Source organism: Oncorhynchus clarkii, chromosome 3 (genome assembly GCF_045791955.1).
Source record: "Oncorhynchus clarkii lewisi isolate Uvic-CL-2024 chromosome 3, UVic_Ocla_1.0, whole genome shotgun sequence".
Lineage (NCBI taxonomy): Eukaryota > Metazoa > Chordata > Actinopteri > Salmoniformes > Salmonidae > Oncorhynchus > Oncorhynchus clarkii.
In genome coordinates this window covers 8857328-8881969 of record NC_092149.1, presented here as the reverse complement: position 1 = coordinate 8881969, position 24642 = coordinate 8857328, and the positions used below count along the sequence as shown (strand labels likewise).

Below are 24642 nucleotides of genomic sequence, written 5' to 3'. Positions count from 1 at the left end.
ATCTAGGATCAGGTTCATGTAGTCTTATTCATTAGGATCTAGGATCAGGTTCATGTAGTCTTATTCATTAGGATCTAGGATCAGGTTCATGTAGTCTTATTCATTAGGATCTAGGATCAGGTCCCATCTGTCCATGAGTCTTATTCATTAGGATCTAGGATCAGGATCAGGTAGACTTATTCATTAGGATCTAGGATCAGGTCCCATCTGTCCATGAGTCTTATTCATTAGGATCTAGGATCAGGTCCATGAGTCTTATTCATTAGGATCTAGGATCAGGTCCATGAGTCTTATTCATTAGGATCTGTCCATGAGTCTTATTCATTAGGATCTAGGATCAGGTTCATGTAGTCTTATTCATTAGGATCTAGGATCAGGTTCATGTAGTCTTATTCATTAGGATCTAGGATCAGGTCCATGAGTCGTATTCATTAGGATCTAGGATCAGGTCCATGTAGTCTTATTCATTAGGATCTAGAATCAGGTTCATGTAGTCTTATTCATTAGAATCTAGGATCAGATCCCATCTGTCCATGAGTCTTATTCATTAGGATCTAAGATCAGGTTCATGTAGTCTTATTCATTAGGATCTAGGACTTGGGGTTTCCAGCTGAGAAACCCCAAGACACCATGCTGGAGGGATTGGGAGGAGTATGTTTCTCTGCACCTCCTCTCCTCCCTTCCTCCTCTCTTCCTCCTCCTCCTCTCTCATCCCTCCCTTCCTCCTCTCCTCTCTTCCTCATCTCCTCTCCTCTCCTCCCTCCCTTCCTCTCCTCCAGCAGCCCAGAGTTTCCAGCTGAACCCCAAGACACCATGCTGGAGGGAATGGGAGGAGTATGTTTCTCTGCACCTCCTCTCCTCCCTTCCTCCTCTCCTCCCTTCCTCCTCTCCTCCCTCCCTCTCCTCCAGCAGCTCAGAGTTTCCAGCTGAACCCCGAGACACCATGCTGGAGGGAATGGGAGGAGTATGTTTCTCTGCACCTCCTCTCCTCCCTCCCTCTCCTCCAGCAGCTCAGAGTTTCCAGCTGAACCCCGAGACACCATGCTGGAGGGAATGGGAGAAGTATGTTTCTCTGCACCTCCTCTCCTCCCTTCCTCCTCTCCTCCCTCCCTCTCCTCCAGCAGCTCAGAGTTTCCAGCTGAACCCCGAGACACCATGCTGGAGGGAATGGGAGGAGTATGTTTCTCTGCACCTCCTCTCCTCCCTTCCTCCTCTCCTCCCTTCCTCCTCTCCTCCCTTCCTCCTCCCCTCCCTCCCTCTCCTCCAGCAGCTCAGAGTTTCCAGCTGAACCCCGAGACACCATGCTGGAGGGAATGGGAGAAGTATGTTTCTCTGCACTGGCATCTCATCCAAGGACAAGATGGCAGATGACTGTTTTCAATGAGGGGGGTCCCAGTAAGTGGAGAATGAGGGGGGTCCCAGTAAGTGGAGAATGAGGGGGGTCCCAGTAAGTGGAGAATGAGGGGGGTCCCAGTAAGTGGAGAATGAGGGGGGTCCCAGTAAGAGGAGAATGAGGGGGGTCCCAGTAAGTGGAGAATGAGGGGGGTCCCAGTAAGTGGAGAATGAGGGGGGTCCCAGTAAGTGGAGAATGAGGGGGGTCCCAGTAAGTGGAGAATGAGGGGGGTCCCAGTAAGTGGAGAATGAGGGGGGTCCCAGTAAGTGGAGAATGAGGGGGGTCCCAGTAAGTGGAGAATGAGGGGGGTCCCAGTAAGTGGAGAATGAGGGGGGTCCCAGTAAGTGGAGAATGAGGGGGGTCCCAGTAAGTGGAGAATGAGGGGGGTCCCAGTAAGTGGAGAATGAGGGGGGTCCCAGTAAGTGGAAAAGTGGTGTAAAGCAGCTTCTGGGCCCAGATACAATATCAACAGACACACGGAGAGATAGAGAGACATAGATATAGAGAGACATAGAGATAGAGAGATAGAGAAAGACAGAGACCCAGAGAGAGACAGAGAAAGACAGAGACCCAGAGAGAGACAGAGAAAGACAGAGAGATAGAGAGACAGAGAGACAGAGAGACAGAGAGACAGAGAGACAGAGAGATAGAGAGACAGAGAGACAGAGACCCAGAGAGAGACAGAGAAAGACAGAGAGATAGAGAGACAGAGAGACAGAGAGACAGAGAGACAGAGAGACAGAGACAGAGAGAGACGGAGAGAGACAGAGAGATAGAGAGACAGAGACAGAGACCCAGAGAGAGACAGAGAGAGACCCAGAGACACAGAGACCCAGAGAGATGGAGACTGTTCCTACCTGTGACAGTCTTGGTCTTGACCGGGCTGCTGGCGTAGTCCGAGGCCTGATTGGATGGCTGCTTGGCGAATGGCATGCTCCCCACAGACACCTCGTCCTCCCTCCGCTTGGACATGGACACGGGAACCGGCACCGCAGCCTGCGATGACACCACACCCCCACCACGTCACACTCAGCAACCAAAGAGACTTGACTAGAACCAAGCTGAGATGCACTTATCATCAGTGAATTTATTGGAATGATTTCAGTGGTGGGGGCATAATGCCATAATGACGCGTCCAGTAACAGCTGCTTGTTAGATCGAACTAAAATCAACATTTCTCCAGCCTGCTCCATCAGTCCTGACCATGTAGTCTGAGATAGACAGGGCTGCCTCTTAGAGAGATCTCCAGCCTGCTCCATCTGTCCTGACCATGTAGTCTGAGATAGACAGGGCTGCCTCTTAGAGAGATCTCCAGCCTGCTCCATCTGTCCTGACCATGTAGTCTGAGATAGAGAGGGCTGCCTCTTAGAGAGATATCCAGCCTGCTCCATCTGTCCTGACCATGTAGTCTGAGATAGACAGGGCAGTCTCTTAGAGAGATCTCCAGCCTGCTCCATCTGTCCTGACCATGTAGTCTGAGATAGACAGGGCTGCCTCTTAGAGAGATCTCCAGCCTGCTCCAATTGTCCTGACCATGTAGTCTTGAGATAGACAGGGCTGCCTCTTAGAGAGATCTCCAGCCTGCTCCATCTGCCCTGACCTTCTTAGAGAGAGTACAAAACATTCAACTACACTACTGACAGTATGAGGACACCTGCTAGTCGAACATCTCATTCCAAAATCATGGGCATTAATATGGAGTTGGTTCCCCCCCTTTGCTGCTATAACAGCCTCCTCTCTTCTGCTTTCCACTAGATGTTGGAACATTGCTGCTATAACAGCCTCCACTCTTCTGGGAAGGCTTTCCACTAGATGTTGGAACATTGCTGCTATAACAGCCTCCACTCTTCTGGGAAGGCTTTCCACTAGATGTTGGAACATTGCTGCTATAACAGCCTCCACTCTTCTGGGAAGGCTTTCCACTAGATGTTGGAACATTGCTGCTATAACAGCCTCCACTCTTCTGGGAAGGCTTTCCACTAGATGTTGGAACATTGCTGCGGGGACTAGCTTCCATTCAGCCACAAGAGCATTAGTGAGGTCGGGTGCTGATGTTTAGCGATTAGTCCTGGCTCGTGGTCCAATTCATTCCAAAGGTTTTCGATGAGGTTGAGGTCAGGGCTCTGTGCAGGCCAGTCAAGTTCTTCCACACCGATCTCGACAAACCATTTCTGTATGGACCTCGCTTTGTTCATGGGGGCATTGTCATGCTGAAACAGGAAATGGCCTTCCCCAAACGATTGCCACAAATTTGGAAGAACAGAATCATCTAGAATGTCATTGTATGCTGTAGCGTTAAGATTTCCCTTCCCTGGGACTAAGGGGCCCGAACCATGAAAAACAGCCCCAGACCATTATTCCTCCTCCACCAAACTTTACAGTTTACACTATACATTGGGGCAGGTAGCGTCCTCCTGGCATCCACCAAACTTTACAGTTGACACTATACATTGAGGCAGGTAGCGTCCTCCTGGCATCCACCAAACTTTACAGTTGACACTATACATTGAGGCAGGTAGCGTCCTCCTGGCAACCACCAAACTTTACAGTTGACACTATACATTGAGGCAGGTAGCGTCCTCCTGGCATCCACCAAACTTTACAGTTGACACTATACATTGAGGCAGGTAGCGTCCTCCTGGCATCCACCAAACTCAGATTATTCAATTGTGTGCGGCTGCTCGGCCATGAAAACCCATTACATGAAGCTCCCGACCAACAGTTGTTGTGTTGACGTTGCTTCCAGAGGCAGTTTGGAACTCGGTAGTGAGTGTTGCTTCCAGAGGCAGTTTGGAACTCGGTAGTGAGTGTTGCTTCCAGAGGCAGTTTGGAACTCGGTAGTGAGTGTTGCTTCCAGAGGCAGTTTGGAACTCGGTAGTGAGTGTTGCTTCCAGAGGCAGTTTGGAACTCGGTAGTGAGTGTTGCTTCCAGAGGCAGTTTGGAACTCGGTAGTGAGTGTTGCTTCCAGAGGCAGTTTGGAACTCGGTAGTGAGTGTTGCTTCCAGAGTCAGTTTGGAACTCGGTAGTGAGTGTTGCAACCGAGGACAGACCATTTTTACATACTAAACGCTTCAGCACACGGTGGTCCCGTTCTGTGACCTTGTGTGGCCTACCACTTCACGGCTGAGCCGTTGTTGCTCCTAGACGTTTCCACTTCACAATAACAGCACTTAGAGTTGACCCGGGGCAGCTCTAGCAGGGCAGAAATTTGACGAACTGACTTGTTTGGAAAGGTGGCATCCTATGACGGTGCCACGTTGAAACTCACTGGGCTCTTCAGTAAGGCCCATTCTACTGGCAATGTTTGTCCATGGAGATTGCATGGCGGTGTGCTCAATTTTATACACCTGTCAGCAAAGGTTTGTCCACATACTTTTGTATAAATAGTGTCGGTCCTCTCTGGTTCTCAGAGACAACAGGACATGACTGCCTGTCATGGACATTAACTTCAGTCAGCTCCAATCATTAAAGAGGGTTCATCTGAGAAACACAAGAGCCTGGAGGGCAGTGGAGGGGAGAGGAGAGGAGAGGAGAGGGGGAGAAAGGAGAGGGGAGGGGAGATGAGGAAAAAGGAGAGGAGAGGTGGGGAGAGGGGGAGAAAGGAGAGGGGAGGGGAGATGAGAGGTGGGGAGAAAGGAGAGGTGGGGAGAGGGGAGGGGAGAGGAGGAGAAAAGAGAGGAGAAGTGCGGAGAGGGGAGGGGAGGAGAAAGGAGAGGAGAGGTGGTGAGAGGGGAGGGGAGAGGAGAGGTGGTGAGAGGGGAGGGGAGAGGAGAGGAGAGGAGATGAGAGGAGATGAGAGGAGAGGAGATGAGAGGAGAGGAGATGAGAGGACAGGAGATGAGGAGAGAGGGGAGAGGAGATGAGGAGAGAGGGGAGAGGAGAGGTGGGGAGAGGGGAGGGGAGAGGAGGAGAAAGGAGAGGAGAGGTGGGAGAGGGGAGGGGAGAGGTAGAGAGAGGGGAGGGGAGAGGAGGAGAAAGGAGAGGTGGGGAGAGGGGAGGGGAGAGGAGGAGAAAGGAGAGGTGGGGAGAGGGGAGGGGAGAGGAGGTGAAAGGAGAGGAGAGGTGGGGAGAGGGGAGGGGAGAGGAGGAGAAAGGAGAGGGGAGAGGAGGAGAAAGTAGAGGAGGGGAGAGGGGAGGGGAGAGGAGGAGAAAGGAGAGGAGGGGAGAGGGGAGGGGAGAGGAGAAGAAAGGAAAGGAGAGGTGGGGAGAGGGGAGGGAAGCGAGAGAAGGGGGGAGGGGAGGATATGAGAGAGAATGCTGGGCTGGCTACAAGGCTGTAGGGAAAGAGGCTCCAACAGGCCCGTAGGCTCCAAGAGCAACACAGGGGATGAGGTGGGGGCTGAAGGCTCGGGGCTGAAGGCTCGGGGCCAGGGGTTGGTGATGGGTGAATGTTTGTGTAGAGCGGCCTCACACAGAGCTGGCAGACTGCAGCTCACGGCCGTTCTGCTCGGCCCTGGCCCTATGTGTGTGGGGGGCTGGAAACACCACTGGCACTCGACAGCAGCAGCAGCTAGCTACAGTATGACATCTGGCAGGGGCCCACACACACACACACACACATACACACACACACACACACAACACATGCATCCAGATCACTTGATGTGAAAACTCTCAAATATTTTTGACCTGATAATATTCATTTCTACTTGTCCACTGAACATATCTGGATATATCACCACCTGGATATATCACCACCACCACCTGGATATATCACCACCACCACCTGGGTATATCACCACCACCACCTGGATATATCACCACCACCACCTGGATATATCACCACCACCACCTGGATATATCACCACCACCACCTGGATATATCACCACCACCACCTGGATATATCACCACCACCACCTGGATATATCACCACCACCACCTGGATATATCACCGCCTGGATATATCACCACCACCACCTGGATATATCACCACCTGGATATATCACCACCACCACCTGGATATATCACCACCACCACCTGGATATATCACCACCACCACCTGGATATATCACCACCACCACCTGGATATATCACCACCACCACCTGGATATATCTCCACCACCTGGATATATCACCACCACCACCTGGATATATCACCACCACCACCTGGATATATCTCCACCACCTGGATATATCACCACCACCACCTGGATATATCACCACCACCACCTGGATATATCACCACCACCACCTGGATATATCACCACCACCACCTGGATATATCACCACCACCTGGATATATCACCACCCCCACCTGAATATATCACCACCACCTGGATATATCACCACCTGGATATATCACCACCACCTGAATATATCACCACCACCACCTGGATATATCACCACCACCACCTGGATATATCACCACCTGGATATATCACCACCTGAATATATCACCACCTGGATATATCACCACCACCACCTGGATATATCACCACCTGGATATATCTCCACCACCTGGATATATCACCACCACCGCCTGGATATATCACCACCTGGATATATCACCACCTGGATATATCACCACCACCACCTGGATATATCACCGCCTGGATATATCACCACCACCACCTGGATATATCACCACCACCACCTGGATATATCACCACCACCACCTGAATATATCACCCCCACCACCTGGATATATCACCACCACCACCTGAATATATCACCGCCTGGATATATCACCACCACCGCCTGGATATCACTTCCTTAATATATCACCACCTGAATATATCACTTCCTGAATATATCACCACCTGAATATATCACTTCCTTAATATATCACTTCCTGAATATATCACTTCCTTAATATATAACTTCCTGAATATATCACTTCCTTAATATATCACCACCTGAATATATTATTATTATATTTCTCAGGCTTTCCTGAGGAGTCACATCGTGTCAGCTACATTCTGCTTTACACAAAGAGGTCCTCAACCCCCCTGTCTGCAACGCTCCAGTATTCTAGAACGTTCCAGTATTCTAGAACGTTCCAGGGAACATTCCTATCCGTCTCTCTCCCTCCTGACCCCAAACACTAAGCCTCGTCCTTCTCCTCTGTCCTTCAGCTGAAGGACTCAGCTAATCCTGCACACCCAGCCTTCACACTCTAACCCTGACAGCCAGGAGTGTGTGTGTGTGTGTGTGTGTGTGTGTGTGTGTGTGTGTGTGTGTGTGTGTGTGTGTCAGCTAGGTTAGATGAGGAACAGGTCTCCTTCACCCTGGCACTGAGTCAATCACTAACATGTGCTTCCTTCTCTCTCCCCTGTGGGAGGTACGGACCAGACGAGTTCACTGAACAAATACATGTTTCCCAACTAAACATTTAGATCAATGTCCTGTATAAGGCTGAACCTGTGTCATGTCCAACCAGCCTCTCTGTCTGTCCTGTATAAGGCTGAACCTGTGTAATGTCCAACCAGCCTCTCTGTCTGTCCTCTATAAGGCTGAACCTGTGTAATGTCCAACCAGCCTGTCTATCTGTCCTGTATAAGGCTGAACCTGTGTAATGTCCAACCAGCCTCTCTGTCTGTCCTCTATAAGGCTGAACCTGTGTAATGTCCAACCAGCCTCTCTGTCTGTCCTCTATAAGGCTGAACCTGTGTAATGTCCAACCAGCCTCTCTATCTGTCCTCTATAAGGCTGAACCTGTGTAATGTCCAACCAGCCTGTCTATCTGTCCTGTATAAGGCTGAACCTGTGTAATGTCCAACCAGCCTCTCTATCTGTCCTGTATAAGGATGAACCTGTGTAATGTCCAACCAGCCTCTCTGTCTGTCCTCTATCCAACCAGCCTCTCTGTCTGTCCTGTATAAGGCTGAACCTGTGTAATGTCCAACCAGCCTCTCTGTCTGTCCTGTATAAGGCTGAACCTGTGTAATGTCCAACCAGCCTCTCTGTCTGTCCTGTATAAGGCTGAACCTGTGTAATGTCCAACCAGCCTCTCTGTCTGTCCTGTATAAGGCTGAACCTGTGTAATGTCCAACCAGCCTCTCTATATGTCCTCTATAAGGCTGAACCTGTGTAATGTCCAACCAGCCTCTCTGTCTGTCCTGTATAAGGCTGAACCTGTGTAATGTCCAACCAGCCTCTCTGTCTGTCCTCTATAAGGCTGAACCTGTGTAATGTCCAACCAGCCTCTCTGTCTGTCCTGTATAAGGCTGAACCTGTGTAATGTCCAACCAGCCTCTCTGTCTGTCCTCTATAAGGCTGAACCTGTGTAATGTCCAACCAGCCTCTCTGTCTGTCCTGTATAAGGCTGAACCTGTGTAATGTCCAACCAGCCTCTCTGTCTGTCCTGTATAAGGCTGAACCTGTGTAATGTCCAACCAGCCTGTCTATCTGTCCTGTATAAGGCTGAACCTGTGTAATGTCCAACCAGCCTCTCTGTCTGTCCTCTATAAGGCTGAACCTGTGTAATGTCCAACCAGCCTGTCTATCTGTCCTCTATAAGGATGAACCTGTGTAATGTCCAACCAGCCTCTCTATCTGTCCTGTATAAGGCTGAACCTGTGTAATGTCCAACCAGCCTGTCTATCTGTCCTGTATAAGGCTGAACCTGTGTAATGTCCAACCAGCCTCTCTATCTGTCCTCTATAAGGCTGAACCTGTGTAATGTCCAACCAGCCTGTCTATCTGTCCTGTATAAGGCTGAACCTGTGTAATGTCCAACCAGCCTGTCTATCTGTCCTGTATAAGGCTGAACCTGTGTAATGTCCAACCAGCCTCTCTATCTGTCCTGTATAAGGCTGAACCTGTGTAATGTCCAACCAGCCTCTCTATCTGTCCTGTATAAGGCTGAACCTGTGTAATGTCCAACCAGCCTCTCTATCTGTCCTCTATAAGGCTGAACCTGTGTAATATCCAACCAGCCTCTCTATCTGTCCTCTATCCAACCAGCCTCTCTATCTGTCCTCTAGAAGGCTGAACCTGTGTAATGTCCAACCAGCCTCTCTATCTGTCCTGTATAAGGCTGAACCTGTGTAATGTCCAACCAGCCTCTCTATCTGTCCTCTATAAGGCTGAACCTGTGTAATGTCCAACCAGCCTCTCTATCTGTCCTGTATAAGGCTGAACCTGTGTAATGTCCAACCAGCCTGTCTATCTGTCCTGTATAAGGCTGAACCTGTGTAATGTCCAACCAGCCTCTCTATCTGTCCTCTATAAGGCTGAACCTGTGTAATGTCCAACCAGCCTGTCTATCTGTCCTGTATAAGGCTGAACCTGTGTAATGTCCAACCAGCCTGTCTATCTGTCCTGTATAAGGATGAACCTGTGTAATGTCCAACCAGCCTGTCTATCTGTCCTGTATAAGGCTGAACCTGTGTAATGTCCAACCAGCCTGTCTATCTGTCCTCTATAAGGCTGAACCTGTGTAATGTCCAACCAGCCTCTCTATCTGTCCTGTATAAGGCTGAACCTGTGTAATGTCCAACCAGCCTCTCTATCTGTCCTGTATAAGGCTGAACCTGTGTAATGTCCAACCAGCCTCTCTATCTGTCCTGTATAAGGCTGAACCTGTGTAATGTCCAACCAGCCTCTCTATCTGTCCTGTATAAGGCTGAACCTGTGTAATGTCCAACCAGCCTCTCTATCTGTCCTCTATAAGGCTGAACCTGTGTAATGTCCAACCAGCCTGTCTATCTGTCCTGTATAAGGCTGAACCTGTGTAATGTCCAACCAGCCTGTCTATCTGTCCTGTATAAGGATGAACCTGTGTAATGTCCAACCAGCCTGTCTATCTGTCCTGTATAAGGCTGAACCTGTGTAATGTCCAACCAGCCTGTCTATCTGTCCTCTATAAGGCTGAACCTGTGTAATGTCCAACCAGCCTGTCTGTCTGTCCTCTATAAGGCTGAACCTGTGTAATGTCCAACCAGCCTGTCTATCTGTCCTGTATAAGGCTGAACCTGTGTAATGTCCAACCAGCCTGTCTATCTGTCCTGTATAAGGATGAACCTGTGTAATGTCCAACCAGCCTGTCTATCTGTCCTGTATAAGGCTGAACCTGTGTAATGTCCAACCAGCCTGTCTATCTGTCCTGTATAAGGCTGAACCTGTGTAATGTCCAACCAGCCTCTCTATCTGTCCTGTATAAGGCTGAACCTGTGTAATATCCAACCAGCCTGTCTATCTGTCCTGTATAAGGCTGAACCTGTGTAATGTCCAACCAGCCTGTCTATCTGTCCTGTATAAGGCTGAACCTGTGTAATGTCCAACCAGCCTCTCTATCTGTCCTGTATAAGGATGAACCTGTGTAATGTCCAACCAGCCTGTCTATCTGTCCTGTATAAGGCTGAACCTGTGTAATGTCCAACCAGCCTCTCTATCTGTCCTGTATAAGGCTGAACCTGTGTAATATCCAACCAGCCTCTCTATCTGTCCTCTAACCAACCAGCCTCTCTATCTGTCCTCTATCCAACCAGCCTCTCTATTTGTCCTCTATAAGGCTGAACCTGTGTAATGTCCAACCAGCCTGTCTGTCTGTCCTCTATAAGGCTGAACCTGTGTAATGTCCAACCAGCCTGTCTATCTGTCCTGTATAAGGCTGAACCTGTGTAATGTCCAACCAGCCTGTCTATCTGTCCTGTATAAGGATGAACCTGTGTAATGTCCAACCAGCCTGTCTATCTGTCCTGTATAAGGCTGAACCTGTGTAATGTCCAACCAGCCTGTCTATCTGTCCTGTATAAGGCTGAACCTGTGTAATGTCCAACCAGCCTCTCTATCTGTCCTGTATAAGGCTGAACCTGTGTAATATCCAACCAGCCTGTCTATCTGTCCTGTATAAGGCTGAACCTGTGTAATGTCCAACCAGCCTGTCTATCTGTCCTGTATAAGGCTGAACCTGTGTAATGTCCAACCAGCCTCTCTATCTGTCCTGTATAAGGATGAACCTGTGTAATGTCCAACCAGCCTGTCTATCTGTCCTGTATAAGGCTGAACCTGTGTAATGTCCAACCAGCCTCTCTATCTGTCCTGTATAAGGCTGAACCTGTGTAATATCCAACCAGCCTCTCTATCTGTCCTCTAACCAACCAGCCTCTCTATCTGTCCTCTATCCAACCAGCCTCTCTATATGTCCTCTATAAGGCTGAACCTGTGTAATGTCCAACCAGCCTCTCTGTCTGTCCTGTATAAGGATGAACCTGTGTAATGTCCAACCAGCCTCTCTATCTGTCCTGTATAAGGCTGAACCTGTGTAATGTCCAACCAGCCTGTCTATCTGTCCTCTATCCAACCAGCCTGTCTATCTGTCCTCTATCCAACCAGCCTGTCTATCTGTCCTGTATAAGGCTGAACCTGTGTTATGTCCAACCAGCCTGTCTATCTGTCCTGTATAAGGCTGAACCTGTGTAATGTCCAACCAGCCTGTCTATCTGTCCTCTATAAGGCTGAACCTGTGTAATGTCCAACCAGCCTGTCTATCTGTCCTGTATAAGGCTGAACCTGTGTAATGTCCAACCAGCCTCTCTATCTGTCCTCTATAAGGCTGAACCTGTGTAATGTCCAACCAGCCTGTCTATCTGTCCTGTATAAGGCTGAACCTGTGTAATGTCCAACCAGCCTCTCTATCTGTCCTGTATAAGGCTGAACCTGTGTAATGTCCAACCAGCCTCTCTATCTGTCCTGTATAAGGATGAACCTGTGTAATGTCCAACCAGCCTGTCTATCTGTCCTGTATAAGGCTGAACCTGTGTAATGTCCAACCAACCTGTCTATCTGTCCTGTATAAGGCTGAACCTGTGTAATGTCCAACCAGCCTCTCTATCTGTCCTGTATAAGGATGAACCTGTGTAATGTCCAACCAGCCTGTCTATCTGTCCTGTATAAGGCTGAACCTGTGTAATGTCCAACCAGCCTGTCTATCTGTCCTGTATAAGGCTGAACCTGTGTAATGTCCAACCAGCCTCTCTATCTGTCCTGTATAAGGATGAACCTGTGTAATGTCCAACCAGCCTGTCTATCTGTCCTGTATAAGGCTGAACCTGTGTAATGTCCAACCAGCCTCTCTATCTGTCCTGTATAAGGCTGAACCTGTGTAATATCCAACCAGCCTCTCTATCTGTCCTCTAACCAACCAGCCTCTCTATCTGTCCTCTATCCAACCAGCCTCTCTATCTGTCCTCTATAAGGCTGAACCTGTGTAATGTCCAACCAGCCTCTCTATCTGTCCTCTAACCAACCAGCCTCTCTATCTGTCCTCTATCCAACCAGCCTCTCTATATGTCCTCTATAAGGCTGAACCTGTGTAATGTCCAACCAGCCTGTCTATCTGTCCTCTATAAGGCTGAACCTGTGTAATATCCAACCAGCCTCTCTATCTGTCCTCTAACCAACCAGCCTCTCTATCTGTCCTCTATCCAACCAGCCTCTCTATATGTCCTCTATAAGGCTGAACCTGTGTAATGTCCAACCAGCCTCTCTGTCTGTCCTGTATAAGGATGAACCTGTGTAATGTCCAACCAGCCTCTCTATCTGTCCTGTATAAGGCTGAACCTGTGTAATGTCCAACCAGCCTGTCTATCTGTCCTCTATCCAACCAGCCTGTCTATCTGTCCTCTATCCAACCAGCCTGTCTATCTGTCCTGTATAAGGCTGAACCTGTGTAATGTCCAACCAGCCTGTCTATCTGTCCTGTATAAGGCTGAACCTGTGTAATGTCCAACCAGCCTGTCTATCTGTCCTCTATAAGGATGAACCTGTGTAATGTCCAACCAGCCTGTCTATCTGTCCTGTATAAGGCTGAACCTGTGTAATGTCCAACCAGCCTCTCTATCTGTCCTCTATAAGGCTGAACCTGTGTAATGTCCAACCAGCCTGTCTATCTGTCCTGTATAAGGCTGAACCTGTGTAATGTCCAACCAGCCTCTCTATCTGTCCTGTATAAGGCTGAATCTGTGTAATGTCCAACCAGCCTGTCTATCTGTCCTGTATAAGGCTGAACCTGTGTAATGTCCAACCAGCCTCTCTATCTGTCCTGTATAAGGATGAACCTGTGTAATGTCCAACCAGCCTGTCTATCTGTCCTGTATAAGGCTGAACCTGTGTAATGTCCAACCAGCCTCTCTATCTGTCCTGTATAAGGCTGAACCTGTGTAATATCCAACCAGCCTCTCTATCTGTCCTCTATCCAACCAGCCTCTCTATCTGTCCTCTATAAGGCTGAACCTGTGTAATGTCCAACCAGCCTCTCTATCTGTCCTCTATCCAACCAGCCTCTCTATATGTCCTCTATAAGGCTGAACCTGTGTAATGTCCAACCAGCCTGTCTATCTGTCCTCTATAAGGCTGAACCTGTGTAATGTCCAACCAGCCTCTCTATCTGTCCTCTATAAGGCTGAACCTGTGTAATGTCCAACCAGCCTCTCTATCTGTCCTCTATCCAACCAGCCTCTCTATCTGTCCTCTATCCAACCAGCCTCTCTATCTGTCCTCTATCCAACCAGCCTCTCTATCTGTCCTGTATAAGGCTGAACCTGTGTAATGTCCAACCAGCCTCTCTATCTGTCCTCTATAAGGCTGAACCTGCGTAATGTCCAACCAGCCTCTCTATCTGTCCTCTATAAGGCTGAACCTGTGTAATGTCCAACCAGCCTGTCTATCTGTCCTCTATAAGGCTGAACCTGTGTAATGTCCAACCAGCCTCTCTATCTGTCCTCTATAAGGCTGAACCTGTGTAATGTCCAACCAGCCTCTCTATCTGTCCTCTATCCAACCAGCCTCTCTATCTGTCCTCTATCCAACCAGCCTCTCTATCTGTCCTGTATAAGGCTGAACCTGTGTAATGTCCAACCAGCCTCTCTATCTGTCCTCTCTAAGGCGGAACCTGTGTAATATCCAACCAGCCTCTCTATCTGTCCTCTATAAGGCTGAACCTGTGTAATGTCCAACCAGCCTCTCTATCTGTCCTGTATAAGGCTGAACCTGTGTAATGTCCAACCAGCCTCTCTATCTGTCCTCTCTAAGGCGGAACCTGTGTAATATCCAACCAGCCTCTCTATCTGTCCTCTATAAGGCTGAACCTGTGTAATGTCCAACCAGCCTCTCTATCTGTCCTCTATAAGGCTGAACCTGTGTAATGTCCAACCAGCCTGTCTATCTGTCCTCTATAAGGCTGAACCTGTAATATCCAACCAGCCTCTCTATCTGTCCTCTATAAGGCTGAACCTGTGTAATGTCCAACCAGCCTCTCTATCTGTCCTCTATAAGGCTGAACCTGTGTAATGTCCAACCAGCCTCTCTATCTGTCCTCTATAAGGCTGAACCTGTGTAATATCCAACCAGCCTGTCTATCTGCCCTGTATAAGGCTGAACCTGTGTAATATCCAACCAGCCTGTCTATCTGTCCTGTATAAGGATGAACCTGTGTAATGTCCAACCAGCCTCTCTATCTGTCCTGTATAAGGATGAACCTGTGTAATATCCAACCAGCCTCTCTATCTGTCCTGTATAAGGATGAACCTGTGTAATGTCCAACCAGCCTCTCTATCTGTCCTCTATAAGGCTGAACCTGTGTAATGTCCAACCAGCCTCTCTATCCAACCAGCCTCTCTATCTGTCCTCTATCCAACCAGGCCTCTCTATCTGTCCTCTATCCAACCAGCCTCTCTATCTGTCCTCTATAAGGCTGAACCTGTGTAATATCCAACCAGCCTCTCTATCTGTCCTCTATCCAACCAGCCTCTCTATCTGTCCTGTATAAGGCTGAACCTGTGTAATGTCCAACCAGCCTCTCTATCTGTCCTCTCTAAGGCGGAACCTGTGTAATATCCAACCAGCCTCTCTATCTGTCCTCTATAAGGCTGAACCTGTGTAATGTCCAACCAGCCTCTCTATCTGTCCTGTATAAGGCTGAACCTGTGTAATGTCCAACCAGCCTCTCTATCTGTCCTCTCTAAGGCGGAACCTGTGTAATATCCAACCAGCCTCTCTATCTGTCCTCTATAAGGCTGAACCTGTGTAATGTCCAACCAGCCTCTCTATCTGTCCTCTATAAGGCTGAACCTGTGTAATGTCCAACCAGCCTGTCTATCTGTCCTCTATAAGGCTGAACCTGTAATATCCAACCAGCCTCTCTATCTGTCCTCTATAAGGCTGAACCTGTGTAATGTCCAACCAGCCTCTCTATCTGTCCTCTATAAGGCTGAACCTGTGTAATGTCCAACCAGCCTCTCTATCTGTCCTCTATAAGGCTGAACCTGTGTAATATCCAACCAGCCTGTCTATCTGCCCTGTATAAGGCTGAACCTGTGTAATATCCAACCAGCCTGTCTATCTGTCCTGTATAAGGATGAACCTGTGTAATGTCCAACCAGCCTCTCTATCTGTCCTGTATAAGGATGAACCTGTGTAATATCCAACCAGCCTCTCTATCTGTCCTGTATAAGGATGAACCTGTGTAATGTCCAACCAGCCTCTCTATCTGTCCTCTATAAGGCTGAACCTGTGTAATGTCCAACCAGCCTCTCTATCCAACCAGCCTCTCTATCTGTCCTCTATCCAACCAGGCCTCTCTATCTGTCCTCTATCCAACCAGCCTCTCTATCTGTCCTGTATAAGGCTGAACCTGTGTAATGTCCAACCAGCCTGTCTATCTGTCCTCTATAAGACTGAACCTGTGCAATATCCAACTAGCCTCTCTATCTGTCCTCTATAAAGCTGAACCTGCGTAATGTCCAACCAGCCTCTCTATCTGTCCTCTATAAGGCTGAACCTGTGTAATATCCAACCAGCCTCTCTATCTGTCCTCTATCCAACCAGCCTCTCTATCTGTCCTCTATAAGGCTGAACCTGTGTAATGTCCAACCAGCCTCTCTATCTGTCCTCTCTAAGGCGGAACCTGTGTAATATCCAACCAGCCTCTCTATCTGTCCTGTATAAGGCTGAACCTGTGTAATATCCAACCAGCCTCTCTATCTGTCCTCTAACCAACCAGCCTCTCTATCTGTCCTCTATCCAACCAGCCTCTCTATATGTCCTCTATAAGGCTGAACCTGTGTAATGTCCAACCAGCCTCTCTGTCTGTCCTGTATAAGGATGAACCTGTGTAATGTCCAACCAGCCTCTCTATCTGTCCTGTATAAGGCTGAACCTGTGTAATGTCCAACCAGCCTGTCTATCTGTCCTCTATCCAACCAGCCTGTCTATCTGTCCTCTATCCAACCAGCCTGTCTATCTGTCCTGTATAAGGCTGAACCTGTGTAATGTCCAACCAGCCTGTCTATCTGTCCTGTATAAGGCTGAACCTGTGTAATGTCCAACCAGCCTGTCTATCTGTCCTCTATAAGGCTGAACCTGTGTAATGTCCAACCAGCCTGTCTATCTGTCCTGTATAAGGCTGAACCTGTGTAATGTCCAACCAGCCTCTCTATCTGTCCTCTATAAGGCTGAACCTGTGTAATGTCCAACCAGCCTGTCTATCTGTCCTGTATAAGGCTGAACCTGTGTAATGTCCAACCAGCCTCTCTATCTGTCCTGTATAAGGCTGAACCTGTGTAATGTCCAACCAGCCTCTCTATCTGTCCTGTATAAGGATGAACCTGTGTAATGTCCAACCAGCCTGTCTATCTGTCCTGTATAAGGCTGAACCTGTGTAATGTCCAACCAGCCTCTCTGTCTGTCCTCTATAAGGCTGAACCTGTGTAATGTCCAACCAGCCTCTCTGTCTGTCCTGTATAAGGCTGAACCTGTGTAATGTCCAACCAGCCTCTCTGTCTGTCCTGTATAAGGCTGAACCTGTGTAATGTCCAACCAGCCTGTCTATCTGTCCTGTATAAGGCTGAACCTGTGTAATGTCCAACCAGCCTCTCTGTCTGTCCTCTATAAGGCTGAACCTGTGTAATGTCCAACCAGCCTGTCTATCTGTCCTCTATAAGGATGAACCTGTGTAATGTCCAACCAGCCTCTCTATCTGTCCTGTATAAGGCTGAACCTGTGTAATGTCCAACCAGCCTGTCTATCTGTCCTGTATAAGGCTGAACCTGTGTAATGTCCAACCAGCCTCTCTATCTGTCCTCTATAAGGCTGAACCTGTGTAATGTCCAACCAGCCTGTCTATCTGTCCTGTATAAGGCTGAACCTGTGTAATGTCCAACCAGCCTGTCTATCTGTCCTGTATAAGGCTGAACCTGTGTAATGTCCAACCAGCCTCTCTATCTGTCCTGTATAAGGCTGAACCTGTGTAATGTCCAACCAGCCTCTCTATCTGTCCTGTATAAGGCTGAACCTGTGTAATGTCCAACCAGCCTCTCTATCTGTCCTCTATAAGGCTGAACCTGTGTAATATCCAACCAGCCTCTCTATCTGTCCTCTATCCAACCAGCCTCTCTATCTGTCCTCTAGAAGGCTGAACCTGTGTAATGTCCAACCAGCCTCTCTATCTGTCCTGTATAAGGCTGAACCTGTGTAATGTCCAACCAGCCTCTCTATCTGTCCTCTATAAGGCTGAACCTGTGTAATGTCCAACCAGCCTCTCTATCTGTCCTGTATAAGGCTGAACCTGTGTAATGTCCAACCAGCCTGTCTATCTGTCCTGTATAAGGCTGAACCTGTGTAATGTCCAACCAGCCTCTCTATCTGTCCTCTATAAGGCTGAACCTGTGTAATGTCCAACCAGCCTGTCTATCTGTCCTGTATAAGGCTGAACCTGTGTAATGTCCAACCAGCCTGTCTATCTGTCCTGTATAAGGATGAACCTGTGTAATGTCCAACCAGCCTGTCTATCTGTCCTGTATAAGGCTGAACCTGTGTAATGTCCAACCAGCCTGTCTATCTGTCCTCTATAAGGCTGAACCTGTGTAATGTCCAACCAGCCTCTCTATCTGTCCTGTATAAGGCTGAACCTGTGTAATGTCCAACCAGCCTCTCTATCTGTCCTGTATAAGGCTGAACCTGTGTAATGTCCAACCAGCCTCTCTATCTGTCCTGTATAAGGCTGAACCTGTGTAATGTCCAACCAGCCTCTCTATCTGTCCTGTATAAGGCTGAACCTGTGTAATGTCCAACCAGCCTCTCTATCTGTCCTCTATAAGGCTGAACCTGTGTAATGTCCAACCAGCCTGTCTATCTGTCCTGTATAAGGCTGAACCTGTGTAATGTCCAACCAGCCTGTCTATCTGTCCTGTATAAGGATGAACCTGTGTAATGTCCAACCAGCCTGTCTATCTGTCCTGTATAAGGCTGAACCTGTGTAATGTCCAACCAGCCTGTCTATCTGTCCTCTATAAGGCTGAACCTGTGTAATGTCCAACCAGCCTGTCTGTCTGTCCTCTATAAGGCTGAACCTGTGTAATGTCCAACCAGCCTGTCTATCTGTCCTGTATAAGGCTGAACCTGTGTAATGTCCAACCAGCCTGTCTATCTGTCCTGTATAAGGATGAACCTGTGTAATGTCCAACCAGCCTGTCTATCTGTCCTGTATAAGGCTGAACCTGTGTAATGTCCAACCAGCCTGTCTATCTGTCCTGTATAAGGCTGAACCTGTGTAATGTCCAACCAGCCTCTCTATCTGTCCTGTATAAGGCTGAACCTGTGTAATATCCAACCAGCCTGTCTATCTGTCCTGTATAAGGCTGAACCTGTGTAATGTCCAACCAGCCTGTCTATCTGTCCTGTATAAGGCTGAACCTGTGTAATGTCCAACCAGCCTCTCTATCTGTCCTGTATAAGGATGAACCTGTGTAATGTCCAACCAGCCTGTCTATCTGTCCTGTATAAGGCTGAACCTGTGTAATGTCCAACCAGCCTCTCTATCTGTCCTGTATAAGGCTGAACCTGTGTAATATCCAACCAGCCTCTCTATCTGTCCTCTAACCAACCAGCCTCTCTATCTGTCCTCTATCCAACCAGCCTCTCTATTTGTCCTCTATAAGGCTGAACCTGTGTAATGTCCAACCAGCCTGTCTGTCTGTCCTCTATAAGGCTGAACCTGTGTAATGTCCAACCAGCCTGTCTATCTGTCCTGTATAAGGCTGAACCTGTGTAATGTCCAACCAGCCTGTCTATCTGTCCTGTATAAGGATGAACCTGTGTAATGTCCAACCAGCCTGTCTATCTGTCCTGTATAAGGCTGAACCTGTGTAATGTCCAACCAGCCTGTCTATCTGTCCTGTATAAGGCTGAACCTGTGTAATGTCCAACCAGCCTCTCTATCTGTCCTGTATAAGGCTGAACCTGTGTAATATCCAACCAGCCTGTCTATCTGTCCTGTATAAGGCTGAACCTGTGTAATGTCCAACCAGCCTGTCTATCTGTCCTGTATAAGGCTGAACCTGTGTAATGTCCAACCAGCCTCTCTATCTGTCCTGTATAAGGATGAACCTGTGTAATGTCCAACCAGCCTGTCTATCTGTCCTGTATAAGGCTGAACCTGTGTAATGTCCAACCAGCCTCTCTATCTGTCCTGTATAAGGCTGAACCTGTGTAATATCCAACCAGCCTCTCTATCTGTCCTCTAACCAACCAGCCTCTCTATCTGTCCTCTATCCAACCAGCCTCTCTATATGTCCTCTATAAGGCTGAACCTGTGTAATGTCCAACCAGCCTCTCTGTCTGTCCTGTATAAGGATGAACCTGTGTAATGTCCAACCAGCCTCTCTATCTGTCCTGTATAAGGCTGAACCTGTGTAATGTCCAACCAGCCTGTCTATCTGTCCTCTATCCAACCAGCCTGTCTATCTGTCCTCTATCCAACCAGCCTGTCTATCTGTCCTGTATAAGGCTGAACCTGTGTTATGTCCAACCAGCCTGTCTATCTGTCCTGTATAAGGCTGAACCTGTGTAATGTCCAACCAGCCTGTCTATCTGTCCTCTATAATGCTGAACCTGTGTAATGTCCAACCAGCCTGTCTATCTGTCCTGTATAAGGCTGAACCTGTGTAATGTCCAACCAGCCTCTCTATCTGTCCTCTATAAGGCTGAACCTGTGTAATGTCCAACCAGCCTGTCTATCTGTCCTGTATAAGGCTGAACCTGTGTAATGTCCAACCAGCCTCTCTATCTGTCCTGTATAAGGCTGAACCTGTGTAATGTCCAACCAGCCTCTCTATCTGTCCTGTATAAGGATGAACCTGTGTAATGTCCAACCAGCCTGTCTATCTGTCCTGTATAAGGCTGAACCTGTGTAATGTCCAACCAACCTGTCTATCTGTCCTGTATAAGGCTGAACCTGTGTAATGTCCAACCAGCCTCTCTATCTGTACTGTATAAGGCTGAACCTGTGTAATATCCAACCAGCCTGTCTATCTGTCCTGTATAAGGCTGAACCTGTGTAATGTCCAACCAGCCTGTCTATCTGTCCTGTATAAGGCTGAACCTGTGTAATGTCCAACCAGCCTCTCTATCTGTCCTGTATAAGGATGAACCTGTGTAATGTCCAACCAGCCTGTCTATCTGTCCTGTATAAGGCTGAACCTGTGTAATGTCCAACCAGCCTCTCTATCTGTCCTGTATAAGGCTGAACCTGTGTAATATCCAACCAGCCTCTCTATCTGTCCTCTAACCAACCAGCCTCTCTATCTGTCCTCTATCCAACCAGCCTCTCTATCTGTCCTCTATAAGGCTGAACCTGTGTAATGTCCAACCAGCCTCTCTATCTGTCCTCTAACCAACCAGCCTCTCTATCTGTCCTCTATCCAACCAGCCTCTCTATATGTCCTCTATAAGGCTGAACCTGTGTAATGTCCAACCAGCCTGTCTATCTGTCCTCTATAAGGCTGAACCTGTGTAATATCCAACCAGCCTCTCTATCTGTCCTCTAACCAACCAGCCTCTCTATCTGTCCTCTATCCAACCAGCCTCTCTATATGTCCTCTATAAGGCTGAACCTGTGTAATGTCCAACCAGCCTCTCTGTCTGTCCTGTATAAGGATGAACCTGTGTAATGTCCAACCAGCCTCTCTATCTGTCCTGTATAAGGCTGAACCTGTGTAATGTCCAACCAGCCTGTCTATCTGTCCTCTATCCAACCAGCCTGTCTATCTGTCCTCTATCCAACCAGCCTGTCTATCTGTCCTGTATAAGGCTGAACCTGTGTAATGTCCAACCAGCCTGTCTATCTGTCCTGTATAAGGCTGAACCTGTGTAATGTCCAACCAGCCTGTCTATCTGTCCTCTATAAGGATGAACCTGTGTAATGTCCAACCAGCCTGTCTATCTGTCCTGTATAAGGCTGAACCTGTGTAATGTCCAACCAGCCTCTCTATCTGTCCTCTATAAGGCTGAACCTGTGTAATGTCCAACCAGCCTGTCTATCTGTCCTGTATAAGGCTGAACCTGTGTAATGTCCAACCAGCCTCTCTATCTGTCCTGTATAAGGCTGAATCTGTGTAATGTCCAACCAGCCTGTCTATCTGTCCTGTATAAGGCTGAACCTGTGTAATGTCCAACCAGCCTCTCTATCTGTCCTGTATAAGGATGAACCTGTGTAATGTCCAACCAGCCTGTCTATCTGTCCTGTATAAGGCTGAACCTGTGTAATGTCCAACCAGCCTCTCTATCTGTCCTGTATAAGGCTGAACCTGTGTAATATCCAACCAGCCTCTCTATCTGTCCTCTATCCAACCAGCCTCTCTATCTGTCCTCTATAAGGCTGAACCTGTGTAATGTCCAACCAGCCTCTCTATCTGTCCTCTATCCAACCAGCCTCTCTATATGTCCTCTATAAGGCTGAACCTGTGTAATGTCCAACCAGCCTGTCTATCTGTCCTCTATAAGGCTGAACCTGTGTAATGTCCAACCAGCCTCTCTATCTGTCCTCTATAAGGCTGAACCTGTGTAATGTCCAACCAGCCTCTCTATCTGTCCTCTATCCAACCAGCCTCTCTATCTGTCCTCTATCCAACCAGCCTCTCTATCTGTCCTCTATCCAACCAGCCTCTCTATCTGTCCTGTATAAGGCTGAACCTGTGTAATGTCCAACCAGCCTCTCTATCTGTCCTCTATAAGGCTGAACCTGCGTAATGTCCAACCAGCCTCTCTATCTGTCCTCTATAAGGCTGAACCTGTGTAATATCCAACCAGCCTCTCTATCTGTCCTCTATCCAACCAGCCTCTCTATCTGTCCTGTATAAGGCTGAACCTGTGTAATGTCCAACCAGCCTCTCTATCTGTCCTCTCTAAGGCGGAACCTGTGTAATATCCAACCAGCCTCTCTATCTGTCCTCTATAAGGCTGAACCTGTGTAATGTCCAACCAGCCTCTCTATCTGTCCTGTATAAGGCTGAACCTGTGTAATGTCCAACCAGCCTCTCTATCTGTCCTCTCTAAGGCGGAACCTGTGTAATATCCAACCAGCCTCTCTATCTGTCCTCTATAAGGCTGAACCTGTGTAATGTCCAACCAGCCTCTCTATCTGTCCTCTATAAGGCTGAACCTGTGTAATGTCCAACCAGCCTGTCTATCTGTCCTCTATAAGGCTGAACCTGTAATATCCAACCAGCCTCTCTATCTGTCCTCTATAAGGCTGAACCTGTGTAATGTCCAACCAGCCTCTCTATCTGTCCTCTATAAGGCTGAACCTGTGTAATGTCCAACCAGCCTCTCTATCTGTCCTCTATAAGGCTGAACCTGTGTAATATCCAACCAGCCTGTCTATCTGCCCTGTATAAGGCTGAACCTGTGTAATATCCAACCAGCCTGTCTATCTGTCCTGTATAAGGATGAACCTGTGTAATGTCCAACCAGCCTCTCTATCTGTCCTGTATAAGGATGAACCTGTGTAATATCCAACCAGCCTCTCTATCTGTCCTGTATAAGGATGAACCTGTGTAATGTCCAACCAGCCTCTCTATCTGTCCTCTATAAGGCTGAACCTGTGTAATGTCCAACCAGCCTCTCTATCTGTCCTCTATCCAACCAGCCTCTCTATCTGTCCTCTATCCAACCAGGCCTCTCTATCTGTCCTCTATCCAACCAGCCTCTCTATCTGTCCTGTATAAGGCTGAACCTGTGTAATGTCCAACCAGCCTGTCTATCTGTCCTCTATAAGACTGAACCTGTGCAATATCCAACTAGCCTCTCTATCTGTCCTCTATAAAGCTGAACCTGCGTAATGTCCAACCAGCCTCTCTATCTGTCCTCTATAAGGCTGAACCTGTGTAATATCCAACCAGCCTCTCTATCTGTCCTCTATCCAACCAGCCTCTCTATCTGTCCTCTATAAGGCTGAACCTGTGTAATGTCCAACCAGCCTCTCTATCTGTCCTCTCTAAGGCGGAACCTGTGTAATATCCAACCAGCCTCTCTATCTGTCCTGTATAAGGCTGAACCTGTGTAATATCCAACCAGCCTCTCTATCTGTCCTCTAACCAACCAGCCTCTCTATCTGTCCTCTATCCAACCAGCCTCTCTATATGTCCTCTATAAGGCTGAACCTGTGTAATGTCCAACCAGCCTCTCTGTCTGTCCTGTATAAGGATGAACCTGTGTAATGTCCAACCAGCCTCTCTATCTGTCCTGTATAAGGCTGAACCTGTGTAATGTCCAACCAGCCTGTCTATCTGTCCTCTATCCAACCAGCCTGTCTATCTGTCCTCTATCCAACCAGCCTGTCTATCTGTCCTGTATAAGGCTGAACCTGTGTAATGTCCAACCAGCCTGTCTATCTGTCCTGTATAAGGCTGAACCTGTGTAATGTCCAACCAGCCTGTCTATCTGTCCTCTATAAGGCTGAACCTGTGTAATGTCCAACCAGCCTGTCTATCTGTCCTGTATAAGGCTGAACCTGTGTAATGTCCAACCAGCCTCTCTATCTGTCCTCTATAAGGCTGAACCTGTGTAATGTCCAACCAGCCTGTCTATCTGTCCTGTATAAGGCTGAACCTGTGTAATGTCCAACCAGCCTCTCTATCTGTCCTGTATAAGGCTGAACCTGTGTAATGTCCAACCAGCCTCTCTATCTGTCCTGTATAAGGATGAACCTGTGTAATGTCCAACCAGCCTGTCTATCTGTCCTGTATAAGGCTGAACCTGTGTAATGTCCAACCAGCCTGTCTATCTGTCCTGTATAAGGCTGAACCTGTGTAATGTCCAACCAGCCTCTCTATCTGTCCTGTATAAGGCTGAACCTGTGTAATATCCAACCAGCCTGTCTATCTGTCCTGTATAAGGCTGAACCTGTGTAATGTCCAACCAGCCTGTCTATCTGTCCTGTATAAGGCTGAACCTGTGTAATGTCCAACCAGCCTCTCTATCTGTCCTGTATAAGGATGAACCTGTGTAATGTCCAACCAGCCTGTCTATC

General features: G+C 48.1%; 1 protein-coding gene across 1 annotated transcript in view; it reads right to left on the bottom strand.

Moving 5' to 3' along the window:
- Positions 1–24642, bottom strand: part of LOC139405591 (intermembrane lipid transfer protein VPS13B-like) — a 171628-nt gene that overhangs the window by 132106 nt on the left and 14880 nt on the right. The window contains exon 4 of the mRNA XM_071148003.1: positions 2251–2389. Coding sequence (XP_071004104.1) covers positions 2251–2389 — 139 coding nt within the window. The remainder of the gene's footprint in view (positions 1–2250; positions 2390–24642) is intronic.